This window comes from Artemia franciscana, chromosome 18, assembly GCF_032884065.1.
Source record: "Artemia franciscana chromosome 18, ASM3288406v1, whole genome shotgun sequence".
Classification (NCBI taxonomy): Eukaryota; Metazoa; Arthropoda; class Branchiopoda; order Anostraca; family Artemiidae; genus Artemia; species Artemia franciscana.
The window spans coordinates 25,945,590-25,969,683 of NC_088880.1; the positions used below are offsets into that span (position 1 = coordinate 25,945,590).

The 24,094-nt window shown below is 35.0% G+C and overlaps 1 protein-coding gene across 5 annotated transcripts in view; it reads right to left on the bottom strand.

Annotated features, from left to right (window-relative positions):
• Positions 1 to 24,094, bottom strand: part of LOC136038811 (uncharacterized) — a 39,503-nt gene that overhangs the window by 7,934 nt on the left and 7,475 nt on the right. For 2 of the 5 annotated variants that reach the window (XM_065722192.1, XM_065722193.1), the window contains exons 2-5: positions 16,162 to 16,498; positions 11,143 to 12,189; positions 7,492 to 7,674; positions 4,844 to 4,987 (exon numbers count right to left, since the gene is read on the bottom strand). In XM_065722192.1, the coding sequence (XP_065578264.1) occupies positions 4,844 to 4,987; positions 7,492 to 7,674; positions 11,143 to 12,141 (1,326 nt within the window). In that variant the 5' untranslated portion in view covers positions 12,142 to 12,189; positions 16,162 to 16,498. Of the gene's footprint in view, positions 1 to 4,843; positions 4,988 to 7,491; positions 7,675 to 11,142; positions 12,190 to 16,161; positions 16,499 to 18,554; positions 18,654 to 24,094 lie in introns of those variants that run through there. The other 3 variants (XM_065722194.1, XM_065722196.1, XM_065722197.1) reach the window with 2 other exon arrangements.

Sequence of the window (24,094 nt, forward strand, 5' to 3'; positions counted from 1 at the left end):
GATATTGTAAATGCTTATTCATGACTACTTAAGCTCGTTAGTATTTTATAGAAAATCATGACCTAACTTACAATTTTAACCAAAATGCACTAAGTAAGAAGGTCAAGCTTACTACGAGACACGCAGTAGAAATTTTTGCCTAATTAATTTTAGTAAATAATTTTATTTACTTAGAATTGTAATTTAAATTCAAAATGCTTGATAAATAATGTTAGTTTCATTTCCAATGGCATACCATCTAAATACATCTGGTATATAAATTCAGTTTGATAAGGGGGTCCTCCACTTCTTCTAAAGAGGGTCCTCCTCTTCTGCTATGTCTGCATTAAATCGTTTACATTCGCATAATAAGAGTTGCTGTTATTTTCTGAAAATTATTCTGTTTTGGATCAAATTCTTGGTATTCAAAGAATTATTTTTTTATTTCTTATGTGATTCATATATGCATTACCTGCTGTTCTTACAAAAAAGACACCAAGCCCCGTGATTTAGAAAATTCGTCACACATTGGTCGAGCATTGTACATAGAAGCACAGCTAAAAATTATAGGGGAATCACAAAATTCTTCCTCCTCCAAAAAATTGTAATCAAAACTTGGATGTGAACCTAGTTTACCGAAGCTCGACAAATCCGATATTATATGGCTTGCGTGTGTCATATTTTTCCAGACTAGGAGGTAAATTTGACATCCCCGACATGGGTTACTTTCATGCAGTAACTCATGGAAACAACAAAACTTACGAACTTTGTTGATTGTGAAGAATATTACTAGGATGACCAAGAGCGGTGGCAAATACTTTTTATTTTATGAGCAACTCCAAAACAATTTTAGGACCACATTAAGATAAAAAACTCGATAAGGTGCCGGACTTACCCAAATTCACCCAACAGAGATCAAACTCAAGGATTTTTTAGTACCCGTTGCTGTAGTTGAGGTGCTCTTATGACTACAATCTTCAATTTTACCACAGTATTAAGAGCGTCAGGATAACCTTTGAGGGCATGCTTAATAGGTATTGTCTTTAGAATTTGAAATACAGGCCAGATGAACGATGTAGTAACGTATACACTTTATCATGTATACATTTACACCAACAATGAAATCTGATTCTTTAAATCGGTTAACTGGAAATTTTCACAACCATATAAGTCTTAAAAATTAGCAAAATCCAATGCAAAAGATGCAGATTTAACACTTAATGGGTGCCAAGTTTAAAAAAAAGAATGTGTATGAAAAATCAGCAGAAAATGAGCCAAAATATACCATGGTGGAGCTCTAGAAATAGTAACATTCCTGATTGCAAAGGACAAACATTGACATAAATTGGTGAAAAACTGTGAATGAAAATTCTTCAAGGTTAAATACTTCAGATTATTAGTTAATTTACTTACCTCAGGAATATATTCTTAAACCACTAATTAGGCTAAATAATTCAATTGTATTCATCCCTTTAGTTGACTATTAACATATCAATAGAATCCCTTTTTATTCTTCTGATTCAAAAACATACTACTTTTCTTATTTGAGCCTATATTATTGAGCCTTAAGTCTGAGCCTATATTTGATCGTTTGCAAACCTTTCTAGCCTTTCATATTAATCGTTGGACCCCTTGATGAAGGTAGTGAATTGGGCAGTATAATCGTTCGGTTCGACCCTTTTGTTTGTAAACAGGAAATACTTCCACTTGTTTCTTTTCACGAACTTGTGTGGCAACAAAAAGAAACTTCAAGCAACGAAAAAGATATTAATAGTTGCATCACAACAATAAGAAAAGTTGCAGAAAATCTCAGTTTTCACGAATGAATAGACCTAAGATAGGTTTAGGGGTAAAAACATTTCATTTTGATGTCCTTGCTACTTTCATAATCTCTCCATACGAGAACCAACATGAAAACAGTTGTTATGGAATTTTCATTTTCTCGAGTATGTCTTAAAACAAATAAATACATATATTTAAATTTTGTTACATAACAGGTATTGTTGGCAGGGAGATGCCATGTAAATGCGTAACCTGTCCATGGATTTTCTGAAATTGGGTTCATAGTATGTTAGTGCGGTAAGAAATGATTCCATTCAAGAACTATATATAGTAGGTATAGTATATATAGAAACTATATAGTATATTTAAGAACTATATATAGTATAGTATAGTATATATAGTATAGTATAATATGCAGGGAATGTGTTACACAACGGTGGGGCTAATGTATCCAAAAGGAGGAATGCTGAAAGTAAAAATAATGTCATTAAATAGAGTTGAGCCTATATTAGCAAAAAAAAAAACTACAAAATAGTGAATACACCTCTTTCGCGGTTGACAACAATGAACATGGGAAACTTGTAAAGGTAGAAACTGATACTAGTGTTTAAAGAAACCCCAACGCCATCTAGCGTTCGGCGGTTTCTTTTAGTGTTCAATATTTGTATTTTTGGGCAATTTAAAATGCAAATGAGGGCAAAGACAGCTATATTATACCCCCAATATATATACCATCTTAAAATCAACTAACCTGCTTAACTTACCAAGGTTTCCCAAGCTCACCAAGACCTACTTTCTGAGGACCACATTTAGACTTTAAATAAATATTAAAAATAAAAGTATTCATTAATTAACAGTGACAGAAAATGCTTAGCTTTGATCTTGTGGTAATGCTGATTATTTGTATAAATTATGGATTTTTCTTTTCTTAAATTTGCAAATTTTCTAAAGAAAATACGAAAGTGCCAAAAAGATAATTAACGCTACCTAGCACTTGGCGACCTTTTTTTAATCTAAACTGTTCAATACTGGTCTTTTCATGTAACCTACTTTAAATGCAAGAGAGGATAAAGTAAGCCAAATTATATCAGCATTAGGCATACCATTTCAAAGTCAACTAATCAAATCAAGACACAGGGATATTCTCGATTGGCCCTAGGACTTTTTCTAAGGACTAGATGTTAACTTTAAATAATTCTTCAAAATAAAAATGCTTATTAATTATCACTTACGGAAATTGTTTAGCTTTCATCTTATTGGAGATTTTTATCAATTATTAAAATTTTCTTGAAAATTTTCCACTTTTCTAATGAAAAGTCGAACGTACCAAAAAAAAATTATCAACGCTCTCTAGCATTTGGTGACTTCTTTTTAACTTGAAACTACTCAATGCTTGTCTTTTCAGGCAGCCTACTTCAAAATGTAGAAGAGGATAAACCTCCTTTGGCCTACTTTCTGAGGACTAGATTTTGACTTATAAGTAGTTCTTGAAAAAGAAAACGACGAAAGCTGTACCATGATTAGCCAGGATGTTGTTTGGGAGGGAAGTGCATTTTTTTTCCTTTACCAAGCACAAAAAAAATTGTTTACACGTATTTTTATTATTTTCTAAAAGTCGGACAATTTTTTTTTGGGAGGGAGGGGGTCAAACGGTATAAACATACCCCATAACCCTGGATACAGCACTTATTGGTACTGTTAAAACTTTAATCCCTATCTTCCCTTTTTAAATTGCCAAAGATCCAACTATTATAGATTATAATACCTTATCACAGGCTTAATTATACTAAAGTGGGCGATTCTGAAGACGTATTTGTTCGCTGTTTACCAGAGAAATTGTCTGCGGATTATTTTGGATACCAGTTTGACTGGCCATATTTCAACCAGTAGACTCTGCAAAAATATGGTTCTATCCCACTTTCTAGGGCTATACAGAGAAAAAGGTTAAAATGGCTAGGAGACACTATGCAGATAAAGAACAACAGATTGCCAAAGATTGCCCTTTTCAGCCTATCATCTAGGGCTATACAAAAGCGGATCATCTGCAAATGGGCCGGAAAGTGGTCGTAAAAAAAGAATTAAAGCAAATTGGAAATTCTTAGATGAGTGCAAAGACGGAAACCGTGAACAGGTTAGGATGGAACAGGAGCGTGGGCAGCTGTGTTGGCCTCAGGTGGCTTGGTGCCGTAATGAATCATTAGTAGTTGTAGTAGTAGCATAAGGTTAGTTATGCCTTATTGTGTGTTATAAATTTTCTCTTAATGTAAATTTTCAATCTCTTAATACTTTTTCTCAAATTTCCCTCTTTTTTTCACTTAGTCCTTTTTCTCTGAATATCAAATTTCTGTATATGAAGTGGAAATAGATATGCGTGTAAATACCTGTATTTCTTTTCTTAACAGAACTCTAAAAGATTTTTTTACGGGAATCCTTTTTCCTATACACAGCAATAAACTATGGGACTGTTTCATAGAAACTGTATAGGAAAGCAATTTGAAGAAAGAAGAAAAGTTGACATATTTATAATCTGGCATTACGGTAGATTGTAGCACCGGTGTGCGGCAGATAAAATTGTGTTTATTAAGCGAAGGATTCTTTATAATAATCAGTTACAGGTCAAAGCACAGAAAATCGGAAACACATATCCTTAGGACTAAAAATTGATCCTCTTGACAGACCCGTTTCAGATACCTGAGGACAAACTTGCAACACTGGCAAAAAAAATTAAGTAAACTCGACTTAAAAGAATTTCGAACAGGGACATCAATGCTACATTAGCAGGATATGAACTCTGAAAGCGCTTTTTATATATTTGCAAAGGACTTTCCTAACACATGGCCTTCATGAGCACATATCTTGGCCCAAAGACTATAGTGACCTTGAAAGGTATAGGAATATGTCCGAGTTTAGCGTTAAAAACAACTCTAGGTAGCTCCAATTGGGCCTTGGGGACCACCTTACCTGAGCATCGATAGCCTTTAAAAAGGCCAAAATTGTCTTTTACCATCAATTAAAATAGGGATTAGTGAGCTATAAAGTATGTCGAATTTACAGGATGAACTAAGTTTCATATGAAACTTACCGAATCAATGTTCCAATTCGCTTTTTTCAATTCTCGAATATCGTTAAAAAGACAATTCACATGATCTACCTGGATTGCAACCATATCCCAAAATCCAGCCAAATCACAACCAGTTGTAGGAAAAGGATCGTTGGAAGGTGGCTTCTATAAAACAGAAAATAAAAATTAGATTCAGAGCATAATATTCGAAATACATTACGGTTTCATTCGAGTGCTTATATCTAGAGTTATCAGCTGGAGTGTATTTAAGCTATTTCTATTTATTTGTTTAATGGTATCCTGAATTCCGACAGAACGCGCAACGAGACTAAAATAATTTAATTCCCTTCTAACAATAATTTAATTTTAAAAAAAATGGTTTTTGACATAGAAATTATTCCCATCAGTCGAGTTATCATGATTTTGGTTTTTGAATGGTCAAAACACGAATATTAGAGTAGAGACAAGGATGTTAGTCTAAGAGAACAGAAACATAGTCTCGAAGCAAAAGCAGTAGTTGTAATCATTACTTACAATAGTTCTGTTTGAGGGCGAGGCAAATTAAAACTGCAAAAGCGACCTTTGATTTTGCATCTGAATTACAAAATAGATTTCTCCGTCACGCAAAAATTACAGGTGCAGTACCACCAGGGTTGCCACCCGGTAAAAAATCACTAGATTTTTTGGTTGATTTAGTGATTTTCTTAAATAGTCTAGCGAGTTATGTGCTGATAATAGTTATTTTTTTATAATAGTTGATAATACTTACTGACAATAGTTTAATAGTTACTTTTTGTAGTTACTTTTTTAAGGCAATATAAAAAATCGCTATAAATAGTGATAAATCACTAAGGATGGCAACCCTGGACACCAAAATACACTGCGGCCACGCCCTCTTTTGAACTGCATGCACGTATTACGGTACATCGCTGATCAATCTATACCCTCCTTCTGGGTAAAAATGCGAAGAAAGAAATAAAAGCTAAAGTGAAAGACCTTATTTTTACAGGCTACAAAACCTGAAATAACCGATGGTTATAACAATCCCCTTCTGAAACAAGAATGCTAGATAAAGACTGGTATTTATAGCGAATTATCAGCTTTAAAGAGGGGATACGCTCCTTGATACTTTAATTTTTTTTAAATAATACTCCTCCCCCATCCCAAAACGAATTCCTGAGCACGTGGCTGTTTCTTGTACTTTCCATTTAATTCGTCTACTGTAGAGTTTTGTATTCAATTCGTTCGAAAAGGATGACTCAATTTCAAGCCAAACAGCTTTAGTCAAACAAAGCATGGTGAAAGGGACATCCATTTGAACGGTTCACATCAAACAAAAAGAAGCAACAGAAGTTGGGGGTTGCATGGAACTTGTAGGAAGTGAAACAGTAAAAAACACAAGGTCGTTTTGGCGAACTTTGGACAAGCTTATATGAGACAGCAAAATATTTAAAACAAACTCAAGATTTAGGATATGAAAAGAAACTGACAAGTAACGCTAATAAGAACGGTGCAAACGTTAAGGGCACTAAAGAAACAGAAGACGATTTTTAAAGGAATAGTTTAGGGTTAATTTCAGGCGTTAAGCACAACGTTCCAACTTTTACACATTATAAAAAATTGGTTGAAGGCAGGCGTATACAAAGGAATTTCTTTCCGGGGGGGGGATATAAAAGAAGAGTTTTCGATAATCTGAATAAAAAGTACCCATAATCTTGGAAAAATCTTGGAGGGTCTTGGGTACCAAGTCCCCCTTCCCTGCGTACATCACTGATTGATGGATCATGGTATGCGCATCATTATAGGTTTATAAAGAATATGCACAAGATAGACATCCTAGGGATGCTTTCACTAAATTGCACACAAGAAGGATATAGAGAAGCGGAAAGAGGTAGAAAGAGAGACAGAAAGCTAGTAAAAGAGGTTGTAAAAACAAATTATAATATTCAGGGATTTGTGTCGGAAGTTTGATGCAAGGTTGAATGGAGTTTTTGTCAATGAATCGGAAGATTCCACAGCTAGTTTGCAGCAATAGTAAATGTGTAACAGTAAATTCATGCAACAGTGAAAAGAATTGTCACAGTTCATATCATCAGAGACAATATCAATGATTAACACGAAAAAAAATGCAAGTCTCAATTTAGTAAATAGATTAAGGGGATTCAATACCTTCAAATTGTTTGTGAGTCTCAACGTTGGCTGACCGCCTCAAAGACAAAGGTCCATAAGCGAATTCCCCCGGGGGACTAGCCGCTATTGAGAGCTATGAGAATTTACGACTTGAATAAGAAATTTGTTTGAGATTTTATATGTTTGATTTTAAGAAAATTGTCCTAAACTTGAGACAAGTCTGCTCTGTTTAATCAAAAAAAGAATCAGATTTCCTAATAATGAAATTTTAAACTGAATCTATCTCCGTCAAACAAACGGGAGAGGTTAAAAGTTTTTTCAAGGTATTTCATTCATTTGGATCTCTTATCCAAGCGCTATAGGTTGTCACAAGACCGCTTAATCAATTCTGAATAATTTGGCCAAACAAACTAAAGGAATTTATGATGGACAAGATAGGGTGATCCTCCAAGGTATCGAATCCCCTTAAGCAAAAGAAAAAAAATGGATACGGTGTTAACGAATAAATTAATATTGATAAACAAATTAATTAGTCATACGATGTTTTTATGACACAGTCCTGCGAACTGCTCCATCTTCTGTGAAAGAAGCAATTTGGCCAATCCAATGGCAGCCCGAATTTTTCCAGTTACGTCTTCCATTGCTTCCAATTCAGGAATTTGCAAATAGAGCTCTGCTTCGGTGATTAGTTTCAAAATTCGTTCACGCTCACTGCTCAAGATCTGAGAGAAAAAGGATTAATTAAGTTTAATTTTACCAATTTTACAGTGTACTGTTTTTATTTGAATAAATTAATTTACTAATTCAAATCAAAACAATTCATAATATTTCAATTTTACTAAGAAAACTCAGTGATAGGAAGTTCGCATAAAATCAATCGACACTAGAAGCAGAGCTTCCAGGATATAACAAGAACAGGGTTGGATTCAAAATTAATATTTCGGGCGCAAGACCGAAACTTGGGATTTCTAACCCCTGTAATTAGCAGTAGCGTCAACTCACAAAAATTTAGGGAGGGGCAAAACGTATTTTTCAAAATTTAGGGGAGGAGTCGTTTCCTTCAGTTTTTTCAATGAATATAACAAAAAGGGCCTTTTCAATGAAAATACCCCCCCAACCCCCAAAAATGTATTTTTGGGAACTCTAGGAGAGAGAATCTAGGGAACACATATCACCACGCCTTCCAATTGACACCACTGGTAAATAGTTTAACTTTGGATCTTTTTTTTTGGGGGGGGGGGTGTCCTGAAAATCACCCCTGGTCCGTCTCTGCGCAAGAATAGATGTAGGAAAAAGTAAATGAAAGTAGTAAAAAGAACATGACGCAAGATATTACAAACTCATAAAACTATAAAGCAAAATAAACAGTTGAAAACAAAGGGGTTCGGACATAGATACAAAAATACCCAGAGCCAATATTTGGGAAGGTTATCAGAGAGGCGATTTATTCCACATAGGTACCTCGTAGTTACATTCATACCAGACTGTAACTGTATAGTTGACATACATGTAATTCCAACCAGAATCTGCATGAAAAGTGTGGTTCAATCCCATTTTCGATACGTATTAAAAGGAAGCTTGAAAACTGTTAGTTCATGTTTTATTTGGTTAGCGCAAAAGCATATTGTACAGTTAGCACTCTATTTAAATGCTTTTATTTAACTTATCCTGATTAGAGAATAAAATGGTCCCAAGATAAAATCTTCAAAGAAGACGAAGTACCCTTTAATATCCCAAATACGAAGACGAAATATCCGTTGATATCTCAAATACCCGGCGCTCATCATATCGTGCCTTACGCCTTAAGCTCGTATTTTAAATTTTCTGAATTTTGAAATTTTTGTGAAAAAACTGTTTGCTGAGACATTCAAAGTGTAGTTTTTATTTCGAACCTGCATCAGCTTTGAGGAATTCCAGGCTTTTTTACGAAATTTCTATAAATTTGTTTTCGCCATAAACTTTTACCATCAAGATTACTTGAAATAATAGTTACCATTTCTGGATTAGCTTCCAATGATGATTATTTAAATAGCTTTCCATTGAGCTTAACAGAAGAGATTAGCAAACATTTTTTGAAAATTACCTCAAATGCGTATGTCAGATGGGACCTTTAGGTCACTTACTCCCTAGTGATACCTCTTTAGATTAATCTGAACGACCTCTCATGAAAATATGAAAAAAATAACTGACAGAGACATAGTCTTAAATGAATCGATCAGTTCAAATAAAAATTTTTTTGTAACAGTCCCTCGTTTTATTAGGACTTCGCACATATTTTTTGACGAACTTGTCGCTACCACCATATGTTCACAGGAACCAAGAGATTTCGAACAAAGTTTTCTGTAGTCTTAAATGACGAGCTATCGTTGAATTTGCTTGATAGCGAAAATCGAACTAGTTTGGTCAGTTGGCGTTATTTGACCTTGTTTGGACCAGTCTGTTATTTTGCAACGACAGAATAATTGATTGTACCTTGGATTAGTCTTTTACATGTAGTTTAGCTTTTAATCGTTAAATCGTTAACTGTACTTTAAATCGTCAGTCTCTCAGCGAATTTAGAAGATTTTATCTAGAACATTCTATTCGTAAGCTTTAAAATTGATTGGTCCTTTGCATGTAGTTTAGCTTCTAATCGCTAAATCCATAACTGAATTATAAATCATTAGGGTCTGTTAACAAATTTAGGAAGTCTTATATCAATATTCTCTGTAAGCTTTACATTTGAGTGATTTTCTTTGTATGTAGTTTAGCTTCTAATCGTTAAAACCTCTGTACGAATTTATGAAATCTTATGCGAATATTCTGTTCTTAATCTTTGTGTTCGATTGCTCTTTTCCACGTAGATTAAAGATAATATTAACCAAGCTCTTACAATCGCTATAAAAAAATTATAATACATTTTTAACAAGACCAAATGCGAGTCCACCAAGCCTGTCTTGGTTAGTAAAAGTAAAAGGTAAAGACGAAAGTAAAACAGTTCAAAATGGGGATGAAACCTTTTTATTGACAATGAACAGATACAAAATTTAACTGAATATTTCGAACACATATACAGTGTTCATCATCAGCAGTAAAACTAAAAGACATCAATATAAACATCAGCAGCCAAGAAATCGACACCCAAGAGGGGACCGTCAGTCAAGAAAGCTCCCGCCAAGAAAGTGGCATCTAAAAAGTCAGTAGCTAATAAACCAGCTAAAAAGTAATGTGTGCAATAAGTTATCCTGCAGTATCAAATACTGCATCATCAGCAGAGTTTTACTGCTGATGATGAACACTGTATATGTGTTCGAAATATCCAGTTAAATTTTGTATCTGTTCACTGTCAATAAAAAGGTTTCATCCCTATTTTGAACTGTTTTACTTTCGTCATGGAAAGGCAGTGTTGTCTTCGAAGTTATCTAAAAGGTCAAGAATACTGCACTGGACTTATATTCTCTACCGGAGGAGCTGAACTCCTTTTTATGGCCTTTCAGTCAGATTTGGGGCCAGCCAACCTGCACTTTCGCAAAACTTTCCTGTTTACCTACCCAAGATTTTTTCAGGAATCCCATTTGAGCAGAGTAAAATCTGGCTGAGGCTTTGAGAGTCATGCCGCTGACCCCCCCCCCCCCCAAATCATATAGCCAGAGACACCAAGACTTGAATCCCCGTCATCAGGGACAAAGGATGTCAATTCTAGCGCACTGACCATTCGGCTAGGATGGCTCGTAGAACTACTTTACTAACAAGAAAGTAGTATTTTTGTTGATAATGGCTGTTAAGTGAGCTGAACTTCTCATGTTCTTGAGCGACGTGTTTTGATTGAATGCCAATTTTTTATTAATACAACAATACATCTTTTTTATTAGGATATATCATGAAATTTAAGTGTAATTTCCACCTTTTAAGGTTAAAGACTAAGGGGTTGAATTGTAATACATACTTAAATGGCCCGATTTTCGACAAGAACAGGCCCTTAGTCTTTTTTCTTTTTTTTTGGAAAGCACAAATGCACAAAAAAACGATTTTCCATTTTTTCCCGTTTCCTTTTTCTTTTCTTTTTTAGAGTATATTACCATTTCCATTTTAACCAAAAAGGAGTATTTCCAACTACTCTAGGCTAGTAATAGTACCAATCAATCAATCTAGGCCAGGAAAGCCTAGGATAAGATGAAAAAAACCCAGCCTTTAAGAATTGTTCCCCTTACCTTTAAGAATTTATGTCCTTCTGGAAAATCAGTAAATGCAGTAGATGCCTCAACATCCAAACTCTTCACCAAAATCTCTCCTGCTTGTCTTTTACTTTCAATTGACGTTCCGTCAACTTCAGAAGTTAGAGGAAGCGACTGTGTCTCTTGAGGTGGGAACAATTTCCTAACTGGTTTCACCGGGGATGTTCTTTTGACAGGTAATTGTTCACGGAATTCTGGTCTTAAATGTCTGAAGACAGGGGGCGTAGCACAGCCTTTCATAGAATTTTCCACTTTTTCTTCCTTAGTATCACTAACAGAACTGGATTTAACAGTGGATCTTTTTGGTGCTTTGACAGGGGTCAAATAATTTCTAGCCAAAGCTCCAGGTCCGTAAAGTCTTTCTATTCGTTGCTCGATAAAACTTTTCTTTCCAGTCGAATGGCTAGTATTTCCATTGTCAGTAACACTTACAGGGGTCACGAAAGGAACTTCTAAGGTCCTAAAATTCCCCTCTTTATGATCTATCCTATTTCTCATTCTACCTCTCTCAGGGATGTAAACTTCATTCACTCTAACTACGGGTATTTCAACACCAGCTTCATCGTTATTGTTATTTAAAAATGATGAAAAGAATGTCTGTCTTTCACTTCTTTCTTTTCTCAAATAACCTCTATCAACACTTTTGCTTCTCAGAGGCCCACTACATTTTGACGGAGGATGAGTTGGATTCCCTCTTGAAAATTTATTATTTAACTCCATAACAGCAACAGGACTAAGAAGGCCACCAAGAGTAGTTAACGGAACGGAAGGTATTTCCCCAGGTCTGAGAGGACTACCATCCCTGCTTTTGTTTAACAGCAAAGGTAACCGATCTCTACTATTTTCCCGGGACCTTAGTTCTCTTCTGATATCAGAGTTATAACAAGTTAATTCCGAATATCCGTTGACTGAACAGGAGATGTTGACATATGAGAGAGGGCGTGACTTTTGAGATGTTTGATTAGAGCTCTCCATTAGAAAGTACAATAGATGATTGCCAAACGCATATGCGTGTTCTTTTACCTAAAATAGAATAAACACCATTAGCAATAAAGAAAATCATTATATTTGACTTTTCCCCTAGTTTGGCTCTTTTAAGAACATATTAAGAGTATAATCATTTTTTGGAATTCACTATTTGTAGAGAAAAAATCCATTTTTATACGTACAGATGAATAAAGAATTTAATTAAAAGGAAGAGGGGGGGGGGTCTCTTCGTAAATGAGCATTTCCAAAGTTTTAGTTTAAGTAGGTTTATGTATTACAAACAATATATAATAATTAACAAATTGCCACGAATATCTGGCAAAGAGTAAACCCTTGTTTTGTTTGGAGACTGGAGGATCGATTTGGAACTCTTAGTAACTCATCTTTCAATCACGAAAGAAGGAATGAGCCAGGTGAAAAAATCCTATGATAATTTTACGAGGTGAAAAGACCGACTTTTGTCATCCAAATACTGCCATTAACTCTAATCAAATAGGTCAATTCTCAAATTTTCGCTTTCCGTCCCACCTTGGTTCTCAGATAATAATGTAAAAAATAAGCAAAAGTACTTAGGTATTATGGTTACAACACCCAAGAAGTAAAGTTAGTTTAACAATAATGAAATGTACCACAATATGACGAAAATATAAAATTTTAGTAACACAATTATGGAAACTACAACAGAAAATTACGACTAGCAGACTGCCCAGAACGCATTGCATTCAATACCTAACCTAACCCTCCCTATGCATTAACTATTTAATTGAAATATACCTGTACAGTACTTTATCCCACTCAGACTCGGCTAATTATCTCCAAATGCAGACAGAAAAACTGGTTTTACTCAGATCAAGAACAACAGTGTGGCTGCTATAACATGTAGGTACCAAAATATATTCAAATAACAGGCTATATGCTCAATATGGGGTGGGAGGATTAATTGCATATACTAGCCAAGGTCTTATCCAGGAAGAGGAGGGTCTTGCCGGGTCCCAACCCCATAATTTTTGTCCGACTTTTTAAGAAGTAAAAATATGCATACAAACAATTTTTGAAGCGTTCTGTCAATTATTTTTTATAGCCCACTACCCCCCAGAAAAAAAATACCCTAACAAAATCCTTGATATGCCCTTGATGCTAGCTCAAGCTGAAACTGTGCTAAAAAAAAATATCTTAATTATATAAAAGCGAATATTACACTTTTATAGGAGCTTCCATCCAAAAACGTATGATAAAGTTAGACAGAGAAACTAGCAACTGCACTTAGAACAAATCCACTAAAACTAAATCATAACAACATGCAATAACTGTATGAAGGAAACATGTTCAACACGCAAAAGCATGATGTACAAAACTGCATGACCTCTCACGATAAATAAAAGACAAACTGAAGGTGACGCCATCTTTATATTAAATAAAAAAACAAGTTTTTTAACTGAAAGTAAGGAGCGACATTAAAACTTAAAACGAACAGAAATTACTCCGTGTATGAAAGGGGCTGTTCCTCCCTCAACGTCCCGTTCTTTACGCTAAAGTTTTACTCTTTCTCTCAATTTTACTTTATTAAACAGTAAATAACTTTAGCGTAAAGAGCGGGACGTTGAGGGAGGAACAGCCCCTTTCATACACGGAGTAATTTCTGTTCGTTTTAAGTTTTAACGTCACTCCTTACTTTCAGTAAAAAAAACAACCTTTTTTTTTATTTAATTTCTGAACGTTTTTGAATTAATGCATTTTTTTTATTTTGGCTCTCCCCAAATGAATAATTAAACGAAATTTGCGTATTAATTTTTTTTTTGATAAATGGCTTTCTCTTAGTTTTGATAAGACAATTTTGAGAAAAGGGGTGGGAGAGGAGGCCTAGTTGCCCTCCAATTCTTCGGTTACTTAAAAAGGCAACTAGAATTTTTAATTTTTAACGAACGTTTTTATTAGTAAAAAATATATCACTTATAAATTAACTTACGTAACGAACTTCAATATTCGTATATTTTTATTATGTATATGAGGGGGTTTGCCCCCTCATTAATACCTCACTCTTTAGACTAAAGCTTTAATTTTGTCCCAATTCTTTAAGATTGACCCCTGAATCACAAAGGCTGTAGAATAAATAGTTGATATTACTAACAACACTTTAGCGAAAAGAGCGAGCTATTAAAAAGAGATGCGCCCCCCATATGCGTAATAATCTCTGTTTGTTTTAAGTTTTAATGCTGGTCCATACTTGCAGTTGAAAAAAAACTTTTTCATATTTATTTTTCATTGTTTTTTTTTTAAATACTTCTAGAAAGTCCTGCGCCCCCTTCATGGAATTTCTTTTCTCCCATGACAAATTCCTCCAAGAGAGATCCTCCCACATATCCCCCTCCCCTCAACCCCCCAGCCAAAAAATCATCCTGAAAAGGTTTGTACACTTCCAAATAATCATTACCGAATGTAAACGGTAGTCAAAGTTTGTAACTTATAGCCCCTCCCCTGGGGACTGTGGGAGAATAAGTCAGCCCCAAAGACATAGCTATTATGTTTTTCAACTATGCTGAACAAAATGGCTATCTCAAAATTTTGATCCGTTGACTTTGGGAAAAAATGAGCGTGGGAGGGGGCCTAGGTGCCCTCCAATTTTTTGGTCACTTAAAAAGGGCATTAGAACTTTTAATTTCCGTTAGAATGAGCCCTATCGCGACATTTTAGGACCACGTTGCAGATCCGATCACCCCTGGGGAAAAAAAACAAACAAATAAACACACACCCGTCATCGGTCTTCTGGCAAAAAATACGAAGTTCCACATTTTTGTAGATAAGAGCTTGAAACTTCTACAGTACGGTTCTCTGAAACGCTAAATGCGATGGTGTGACTTTTGTTAAGATTGTATGACTTTTAAGGGGTGTTTCTCCCAATTTTCCAAAACAAGGCAAATTTTCTCAGGCTCGTAACTTTTGATGAGTAAGACTAAATTTGATCAAACTTATATATTTAAAATCAGCATAAAAATCCAATTCTTTTGATATATCTATTGGTATCAAAATTCCGTTTTTTAGAGTTTCGTTTACTATTGAGCCGGGTTGCTCCTTGCTACAGTTCGTTACCACGAACCATTAACGTAAAATAGCATGACTTATTTATAGTTGACTATACTTTTTCACAGTGGCAGCATGTTGAATGGCACCAAGAGGTGATATAAAACTAAAGGCTGCACATTCTCTTCCTTATATGTATAAGTACTCTGTGCCTCCAAAATTATCTTTATTTCAATATCGCCAAAGAATACTCTACAGATAAGTCATGCAGTATAGAAATGTGCCACGCCTGACGCGAGGAGGCACACCATCCCGTTAGTGTGTCTACACGTGTCGTCAGCGTTACCCGTGTGGAAGAACAAATGGCAATCCGAATATATAGCAGGTGGGGGATAATGGGCAACCCCTTATGTATCCAATGATGCACACGGGTTCAATGTCAAGGAGGGAGGGGGGAATGATTGTTTTTTTCTAAACAGCATAAGCATGAAAAATGGTTAAATCTAAGTATGAAAAGAGTTTACCGTGATCTCCCAATTTTCTCCCCTCCTTTATTATAGTAATACTAAAAAAAATGCGAAAGTCAAATGACGACTTTGACAACCAATAAACAATTTTCAGAAAAGATTTTATTGACCTTAAGGGGAGGGTCGAATAAACACAAATAAACATAACATAAATCAGGCAATATAAATATACGCCACATCTTACCTATAATTATCAACTATCGATTATAATCAAAGCAAAAGAGTAATCATTTAAACATTTCAGCATTTATCAAAATATCCTTTCGTGCACACTTCGGGGGGGGGGGTATTCCCTTTCCCTACAATTCAGCCTTCCTTTTTGTCAGTTCTAAAATAGAACTGAGTTCAAACATCAATTTAACGGAATGAAAAAAGATAATTAATTCAGTAATTAAATAATCCTCTGGTTGATATCTTATTGCATTATTTTTTTATGTATCCAAAGATATATTAAACAAATTACCTTAAACAAATCCAATATCCAAGGATACAATGATTCATAAAAACTCGTGGTATCCTTCCTTTTGTCAGTTCTAAAATACGACTGAGTTCAAGCACCAATTTAACAGAACGAAAGAAAAATCATCAATTCGGTTTGAATCAGTACCATGAATTCAGTAGCGAATTAATCCTTTGGTTGGTATGCTATTGCATCATTTCGTTTACCTTCGTATTTGAGCTAATTCACCAAATCTTTTTTTTAAATAGTGGAGTCAATCGAAAATCAATTGCTGATTTTTCAAATATTAAACAATTCGAACAAAAATGCACGTTCTCTGTATCTCTATTTGTTGTCAAGCCTGGAAAAAATTAATTATTTATTTTTATTCTTATTGTATCTCCTACCGATTGTAGAAAACCTTTATCATTAGAAGTAGCAAAAACCATTCCTAATTGAAAAGATTACTCGGGTAGATAAAACGATATTCAGCAAGATTAAACAAAAAAACGTTCTTTTATTTTTAACTTAAGTACTTTCTATATAGGATTAGGTCAAACATTTATGTGCACGAGAATTTTCTCCGTGGGAGGGGGGATAGTAAGAAAATTGATAATTTGGATAAAAAGTACCAGAAAATGGAGAAATACAGTAGTTGGGGACCAGACCCTAAGCCCCCCTCATACGTGCCTGAATTGGGTCCCCAATCGTCCTTCCTGAAAATACTTGTATGTGTGGCCAATTTAAATTTGCCAAAGCAAGAAGTATTGTAAAACATCCCCTAAGTTTCAACATGTCTTAATTTTTCACAGCCCCCTCCCCCGAGCAAAGAAATCGAACTCTTAGTTTGAATATATTCCTTTGAATAAAGAGACGTGAGCGGAAAAAATTCCAACCTACTCCACATTTCACCAAGGCTTGCACCTTATTTTAGTGCTATTACTATGATACACTAACATTTTGGCCCTATGAGCATTTGGCCCTCACTCTTATCACCTAAGGGATAGGGTTTATCCCTATCCCTTAGGTGATAAGTGATATCACCATAGGGTTTTTCTAAAATTGCTAGGTACTTTTCCTTTTCCGAAAATAATAATCGTAATCTTCGGAAACTTTTTTTTAACCTCTAACAACCGTGTTTAAGAAACTCATTTTCTGCACTATCAGTACCTTGGGCCATATTGTTTTTTAATGCCTTTAATACTGTCAATAATTCTTCTTCACAAAATATATCTTCCTTCACATCCAAGGTGCCAAAAACTTATTCATTCTACTATAAATCTTTGTCTCTAACTCTGTCATGGTTTAGCATATTCTCAAAATGTTCTGTTCATCTCTCTTTAACTCTTACCTTATCACTAATTGTGACCCTGTTCCTGCCTTTACTGAGACATGTCCAGATTGACTACTCCCTCTCAATTTATGAGCATACCATTACAACATTTTACTGTTATGACCTCTAGCTGCATCTTTTGGATTCTAAGCAATTTCATCCATGGCCTCCACTTCACAGCTCCCAAGTTCACTTTTAGTTCTTTCTTGACTTTCTTTATATTCCTCTTATTTACATATGATCTATCACTCAGACAATTCTGGTACAAGCCCATCCTCCTCTCTATTAAGCATAAAGCTGTTTCACTGATGTTCCTAACTGCGTTCCTTACTTTCAACAATAAGATAACATCAGTGACCTCAGAAACTATTTTCCTAGAATTATTCCATCCATTTCCCACGTTGCAAAATTTTCAACTGTTCACCTGTTCCTGGAAAGTTCTTCTTAAATTATCATCCTAGAGTTTACCAACGTCATAGCTCCTAGGAAGGTAGTTACCCTTCCTAAATTTCAGCTTTATATTATCCCTAGACGCTACTAGATGGTGATATTTACTTTTAACAGTACTCCTATATACCCTAGTAAAATCTTCCAGTAAAAACACTATATTTCTACCTAGGGTAAGTAGAATGAATCTCAGACACTGGTATCAGTCGGTTCTACAGGGGCAAATACTACTATCACTGATACCCCGCATTTGTTAGTCATAAAATGAGCGAAAAGTATTCTACTGTTAATATCTTCCCAACCTAAATAAGACTTAGCAGTTTCCTTATCCTTCATGAGCACTACTCAATAAATAAATTCTTTATCACCTAATCTGATGTTTCCTACCCCTGGAATATGACTTTCTGAAACTCCTCACAAGTCCAGTTTGAAGTGTCTGAATTCGTCAGTCGGAATAACGAAGCGATAGTTATTTTTTAGCGCTGTTACATTTCAAATTGCAATATATCTATTCTTTCGAAAATTTGCTGCTCGATTTGATAGAATAGGGCCAATACAATTTTCCCGTCTCTAAGCATATTAAACTTATGTCACCAGTAATGTCACTAACGTATAAAACGTAAGTCTAACTTATTACCTTTGTTCATTTTCCAAATGAATTTTTCTATACAAGATAAGAAGCCTTAAAGTTCTACCAGTCTGAAAATTCAAAACCGTCCAGTATAATTCACCATTACCACTAACAGAATTTAGATCATCATCGTTCATTCATTTCCGGGTTTTAATTTCCTCTTGAATCTTGCAATTTATTACGCCAAGGAAAAAAAAAAACTTACTATGTAATATTTGTCTGGTAAAAAAAAACCATAAAAACTCACTTTTATAGAAAGTATAGAATAGTTAATCTAGCTTATTCGTGTGGTACTAAATTGAACCTACGTGGTGCAAGCCCTGGATCAGGGACGGTATTACAGGCATTTTCCTTGAGTAGGAGGGGATTCCCTAAAAAGGGACTGCATTTTCCCCCTTGTGCAATACAGTCCTCTTGGCCCTAGGGCTTAATAATAGAAGTTTCAACCCTATACAAAAAACACTAGATTTTTTTCTGTATTTTTGGGGCCCCCAAATTTTGTTGTAAATTACGTTTCCCATACCCCAGGTATTTGTGACTGTAAGCTACAAACTGATCATAGACGAAATCTTTTCGTGGCCAATTTTTGGACCTCCCTCTCCCCACCCCAAGAAAAAGGGTCATCCCTTTGATTTAGGACACAATCACTGGAAGTTTCGAGTCAGCCAGAACACCAAAATTAAACATGCCTGCCTGTCCCCAGCTATAAAACTTATATGTAAATAATGAGTAATTTGCATAACTTAGGGCTTTTCCCCTAGGGACTTAAGGGCTCACATTATCCCTAGAGGCATATATAGTTCAACCTTTCCACTATTCTGAATAAAATGACCATCTCAAAACTTCGACCCAATGTCATGCAACAGGGGTCCCCCCAAGGCAGAAAAGCGTCCTTACCAAGCTTTCAAGACCCCTCCCCCTCTTCCATACAAAGTGACCAAGGGAAAAAAAATAAGCAATAAAAAATAACACATCAGAGGCATATCATCAAACAGTTCGTGGTAACAGACTGTAGGAGCTACCCGGCTCAATAGTAACCGATACTCTAAAAAACAGAATTTGATACCAATATATACATAATAAGAATCGGATTTTTATGCTGATTTTGAATATAAAAGTTTTTTCAAGTTAAGTTTCACCCATCCAAAGTTACGAGCCTGAGAAAATTAGCCTTATTTTCGAAAAAAGGGGAAAACACCCCCTAAAAGTCACACTAATGAAAATCACGCCATCAGATTCGGCGTATCAGAGAACCCTGTTGTAGAGGTTTCAGGCTCCTATCTGCAAAAGTGTGGAATTTTATAATTGTTTTTTGACAGAAGAAAGATCACGGATGCGCGTTTTTGTTTCTTTTTTTTCCCAGGAGTGATTGTACCAACCCAGCGGTCCTAAAATTTCGTGAGAGGGCTCATTTTAACGAAAATTAAAAGTTCTAGTACCCTTTTTAAGTGATCGATAAATTGGAGGCAGCTAGGCCTCCCTCCCACGCTCATTTTTTCCCAAAATCATCGGATCAAAATTTTGAGACAGCCAATTTTGTTCAGCAGAGTCGAAAAATCTACTAACTATGTCTTTGAGGACGACTTAATCCCCCACATTCCCCTGGGAAGGGCTACAATTTAGGACCTTTCCCTATTGTTTACATATAGTATTGGTTATTGGGAAGTATACTGACGTTTTCAGGGGGAGTTTTTCTGGTTGTAGAGGGTCGGGGGGAGGGCGTTACATGAAAAGATCTTTCCATGGAGGATTTTATCATGGGGGAAGAGAATTCTTATGAAGAAGGTGCTGGATTTTCTAGCGTTATTTAAAAAACAATGATAAACTAAATAATAAAAAAAACAAGTTGTTTCAACTGAAAATAAGGAACAACATTAAATCTTAAAACTAACAGAAATTATTACATATATGAGGGGTTCGTCCCCTCCTCAATATCTCGTTCTTTACACTTAAGTATTTTTTAGTAATTTCAAAAGAGTTATTTATTCTAGTTAAACAGTCTTTGTGATTCAGGGGTCATTCTTAAAGAATTGGAACAAAATTCGAACTTTAGTGCAAAGAGCGAGGTATTGACGAGGGGGCGAACACCCTCAAATACGTAATAAAAATATACGAATATAGAAGCTCGTTACGTAAGTTAATGTGTAAGTTACGTATATTTATTACTAATAAAAACATTCGTTAACAAAATTAAAAGTTCCACTGGCCTTTTCAAGTAACAAAGAATTGGAGGACAACTAAACATCCTCCCCCACCCCTTTTTTCTCAAAATCGTCCGATCAAAACTATGAGAAAGCCATTTAGCCAAAAAAGTAATATTAACATGCAAATTTCGTTTTAATTATTCATGTATGGTAAGCCAAAATCAAAAGCTGCATTGATTCAAAAACGTTCAGAAATTAAATAAGAAAAACAAGTTTTTCTAAACCGAAAGTAAGGAGCAACATTAAAACTTAAAACGAACAGAAATTATTCCGTATATGAGTTCCCTCCTCAACACCCCGCTCTTTACGCTAAAATATTTATAATTTTAAAAAGTAGAGTTGACAGAAAGAGTCAAACTTTAGCGTAAAGAGCAGGGCGTTGAGGAGGGGATCGCCCCTTTCATATATGGAATAGTTCACGTTCGTTTTAAGTTTTAATGTCGCTCCTTACTTTCAGTTATAAAAACTTGTTTTTCTTATTTAATTTTTTACTAAGTCGAAACTAGTCCATTACCTCTGACATGATCGCTTACAATAATATTTTTATTTCTTTCTTTCTTCAGTCGTCAGTACCCATGCCTGGATACAAGGATGAGTGACGAGGAAATGAACATAGGTTATGAACATGACTTAACCTTTAGTGATTGGAACAACCAGAGGAATTGGGTTGAAACCAACTCACAGCTTGTAGCCTACCTAAGATATGGTCATCTATGATAAACCTAGTTCCAATACTTGCTGGTATATTCATTAATGTACTTTCTTTTCATCAAATTCTACTATTCAAGTAGGTTTACCATTTGGCAGTTTAAACCCAACATTCATTCTCAATTATTCACCCGTTACTTGATTGTACACAACTTAGAAACCTAACTTCCCATATGGATCAGTCTACTTTTGCTAATAAATTGGGAATTCAATTAAACCAATCTATACAACGCCCTTAACTTGTGTAAAGGGTGCCACGAGGTGCAAGAAAAGACAATACAGGGTTTGATGTTAAACTTACAAATTTTTGGTCTTTGGAATGAGACCATAGCTTCCATTTAATCACTAATCTTCAGCCGTACCTGAAACATATAGGCAAGCATTTCTTAGCCAGTAGATTTACACATTCTCACAAGATGCTGTCACAAGATCACTATATGCTGTTTTTTTTTTATCTTTCATCCGACAGAATCTTTGGCTATTTATATAATAAAGCATATATTTAAAACAAAAAAAAATATCAGTGTATTAAAAACAAGCAAGCTCATGTAATAAGGTTTGAAAGAGGTGGATCAAAAAAAGTTTAAAACCCCTGAGTCACGGGATGGGGAATAAATACCCACCTGAATAAATCCCATGCCGCTTCTTGAATTACGCCAAAACACAGCTTTTTATAAAAAATGCATCTTACTAAAACCCAACAATTTTTTACTCTTAAAAGGGGTCTAGAACTTTCAATTCCAAATCGAATGACCCCTCTTTCAAGTTTCTACAACCACTCCTTCTATGCAAAATAGCTGAAGGAACAAAAAATAATACATTGGAGTTACATCGTTCTTTACTGTGTCGTTTACAGGACGTACTTGATACGTCAGAATTGGGCACTAATCTTTCAGAGTGCATGGAAAATAGCTTTAAACTAAAATATACTTAAATAATAAAAAAATTATTTATGATACAACTTATTTATGATATTCTTTTTAAAAAATGAACCAAAAGTCGATGGGGGAATTAAAATTTTACACAATCACCAGGGGACAAGATTACCCACTAGACCAAAAAGAGTTGCTTCAATGTTAGCTTACAAGAGGATTATTTCGCAACAGAATAATTAACTAAGTTTCAATTTTCATAAATTTTTCCTCAGTTGCTCTTTGATTCTCATTGAAGTAACTCGCATAGCTGCTTTTCCCTACGTGGATAAGTAGCGACAATTGTATTTATTATATTTGGTGGTGGTTTTTATTTGTTTTTAGATTAGTTTTCTTTTAATTTTCTATCTTGTGCTGAAGACGCCTTGTTTTATACAGGCGAAATATCCGCGTTGTTTTAGTCTTTTAATTCTACTGGCCGTCGTCTCGTTTGAAGTTTTCTTTTTGTAGAGTTTTATCTCTCTTGATTGTTTATTGAATAAAAGTACAAAGAGGGTTTTATTTACCAGTTAGCTGAGGAGGATCAACTGACAGGAGGGGGTGTATTTTGCCCTCTAAGACCTTTAAGAATACGTTTTTGGTAATATCATCAAAAAATGCTTTTTTTCGTATTTTTCATTGGAAATATACAAAAATCAACAACAACCCCACTCCCAAATACATTTTCGGAAATTGACTGCACTGAACTAACTTACAAATCATTCATCACTTATATCAAATGCAAATAAATAAGTCCTTTCATATTTTCACACAACAAGAAAAATAAAGTCAAACTTGAGCAAAAGGGAGGGGGAGGTGAGGCCGCATCAGTGCCCTCATATATGGAACAGCTTATGCTCATTTAAGTTTTGATGTCACTCAATAATTAAAAAAAGATCCTTGTTTCACTATTCAGAGATATCAAATACATGGGGGGAGCTGTCATTCCATTAACCCCCCAAATCTTTTGATCATGTTCCTCTTTGTTACAAGAATGGACATATACAGTACCTATTTTATACAGTAGAGAGAATTATCTTTTATGGGATTGAATCAAGTATCACACCTATTCCAAGTTCTAAGCCAAGTTCTAAGATATGAACCTTGTCATAAAGGATAGGGTATCTTTTTACTAATTTCTACTAGGCACATATTAGCTGTTTTGCTGGTAAATTGGATTAAGGTAATGATCATGACATCTCAAACCCCAGTCATGTATTTTAATACTTTAACGTTACTAGAAATATTTAGAGTTTTCCTAAATTTCCTAATTTTTTAAGAGCAACTAAGACCACACTGCCTTTCGATCTGAAACATCGACAACAAGAAAAACAATAGGGAATTCTTTTCGCAAGACAGTGGAATTCTATATTTGAATAAATATTAATCAGAGACACACTTTTTGGAAATGGGTTTCCCATTTTACTTATTGGTAATACAAATAGCCTTAGACTGAAAAGACACTCCCTACAATCAAAGCTATTTTACCAAGTGAGAATCCCAACAAGCCCTCAGTTATAATCTACCTCCCATACATCCCAAAAATCATTACAAATTTAAAAAGGTTTGCACACAAGACAATCTATATGTAGTTACTACATATACGCCAGTTACTTACAAAGAGGGGTTTATCAAATACCATGTGACTGTGGCAAATACTATGTAGGTAGAACCCACCAGAATTTCGAAAAACACCTAAAACAGCATAAACATGATATCACCA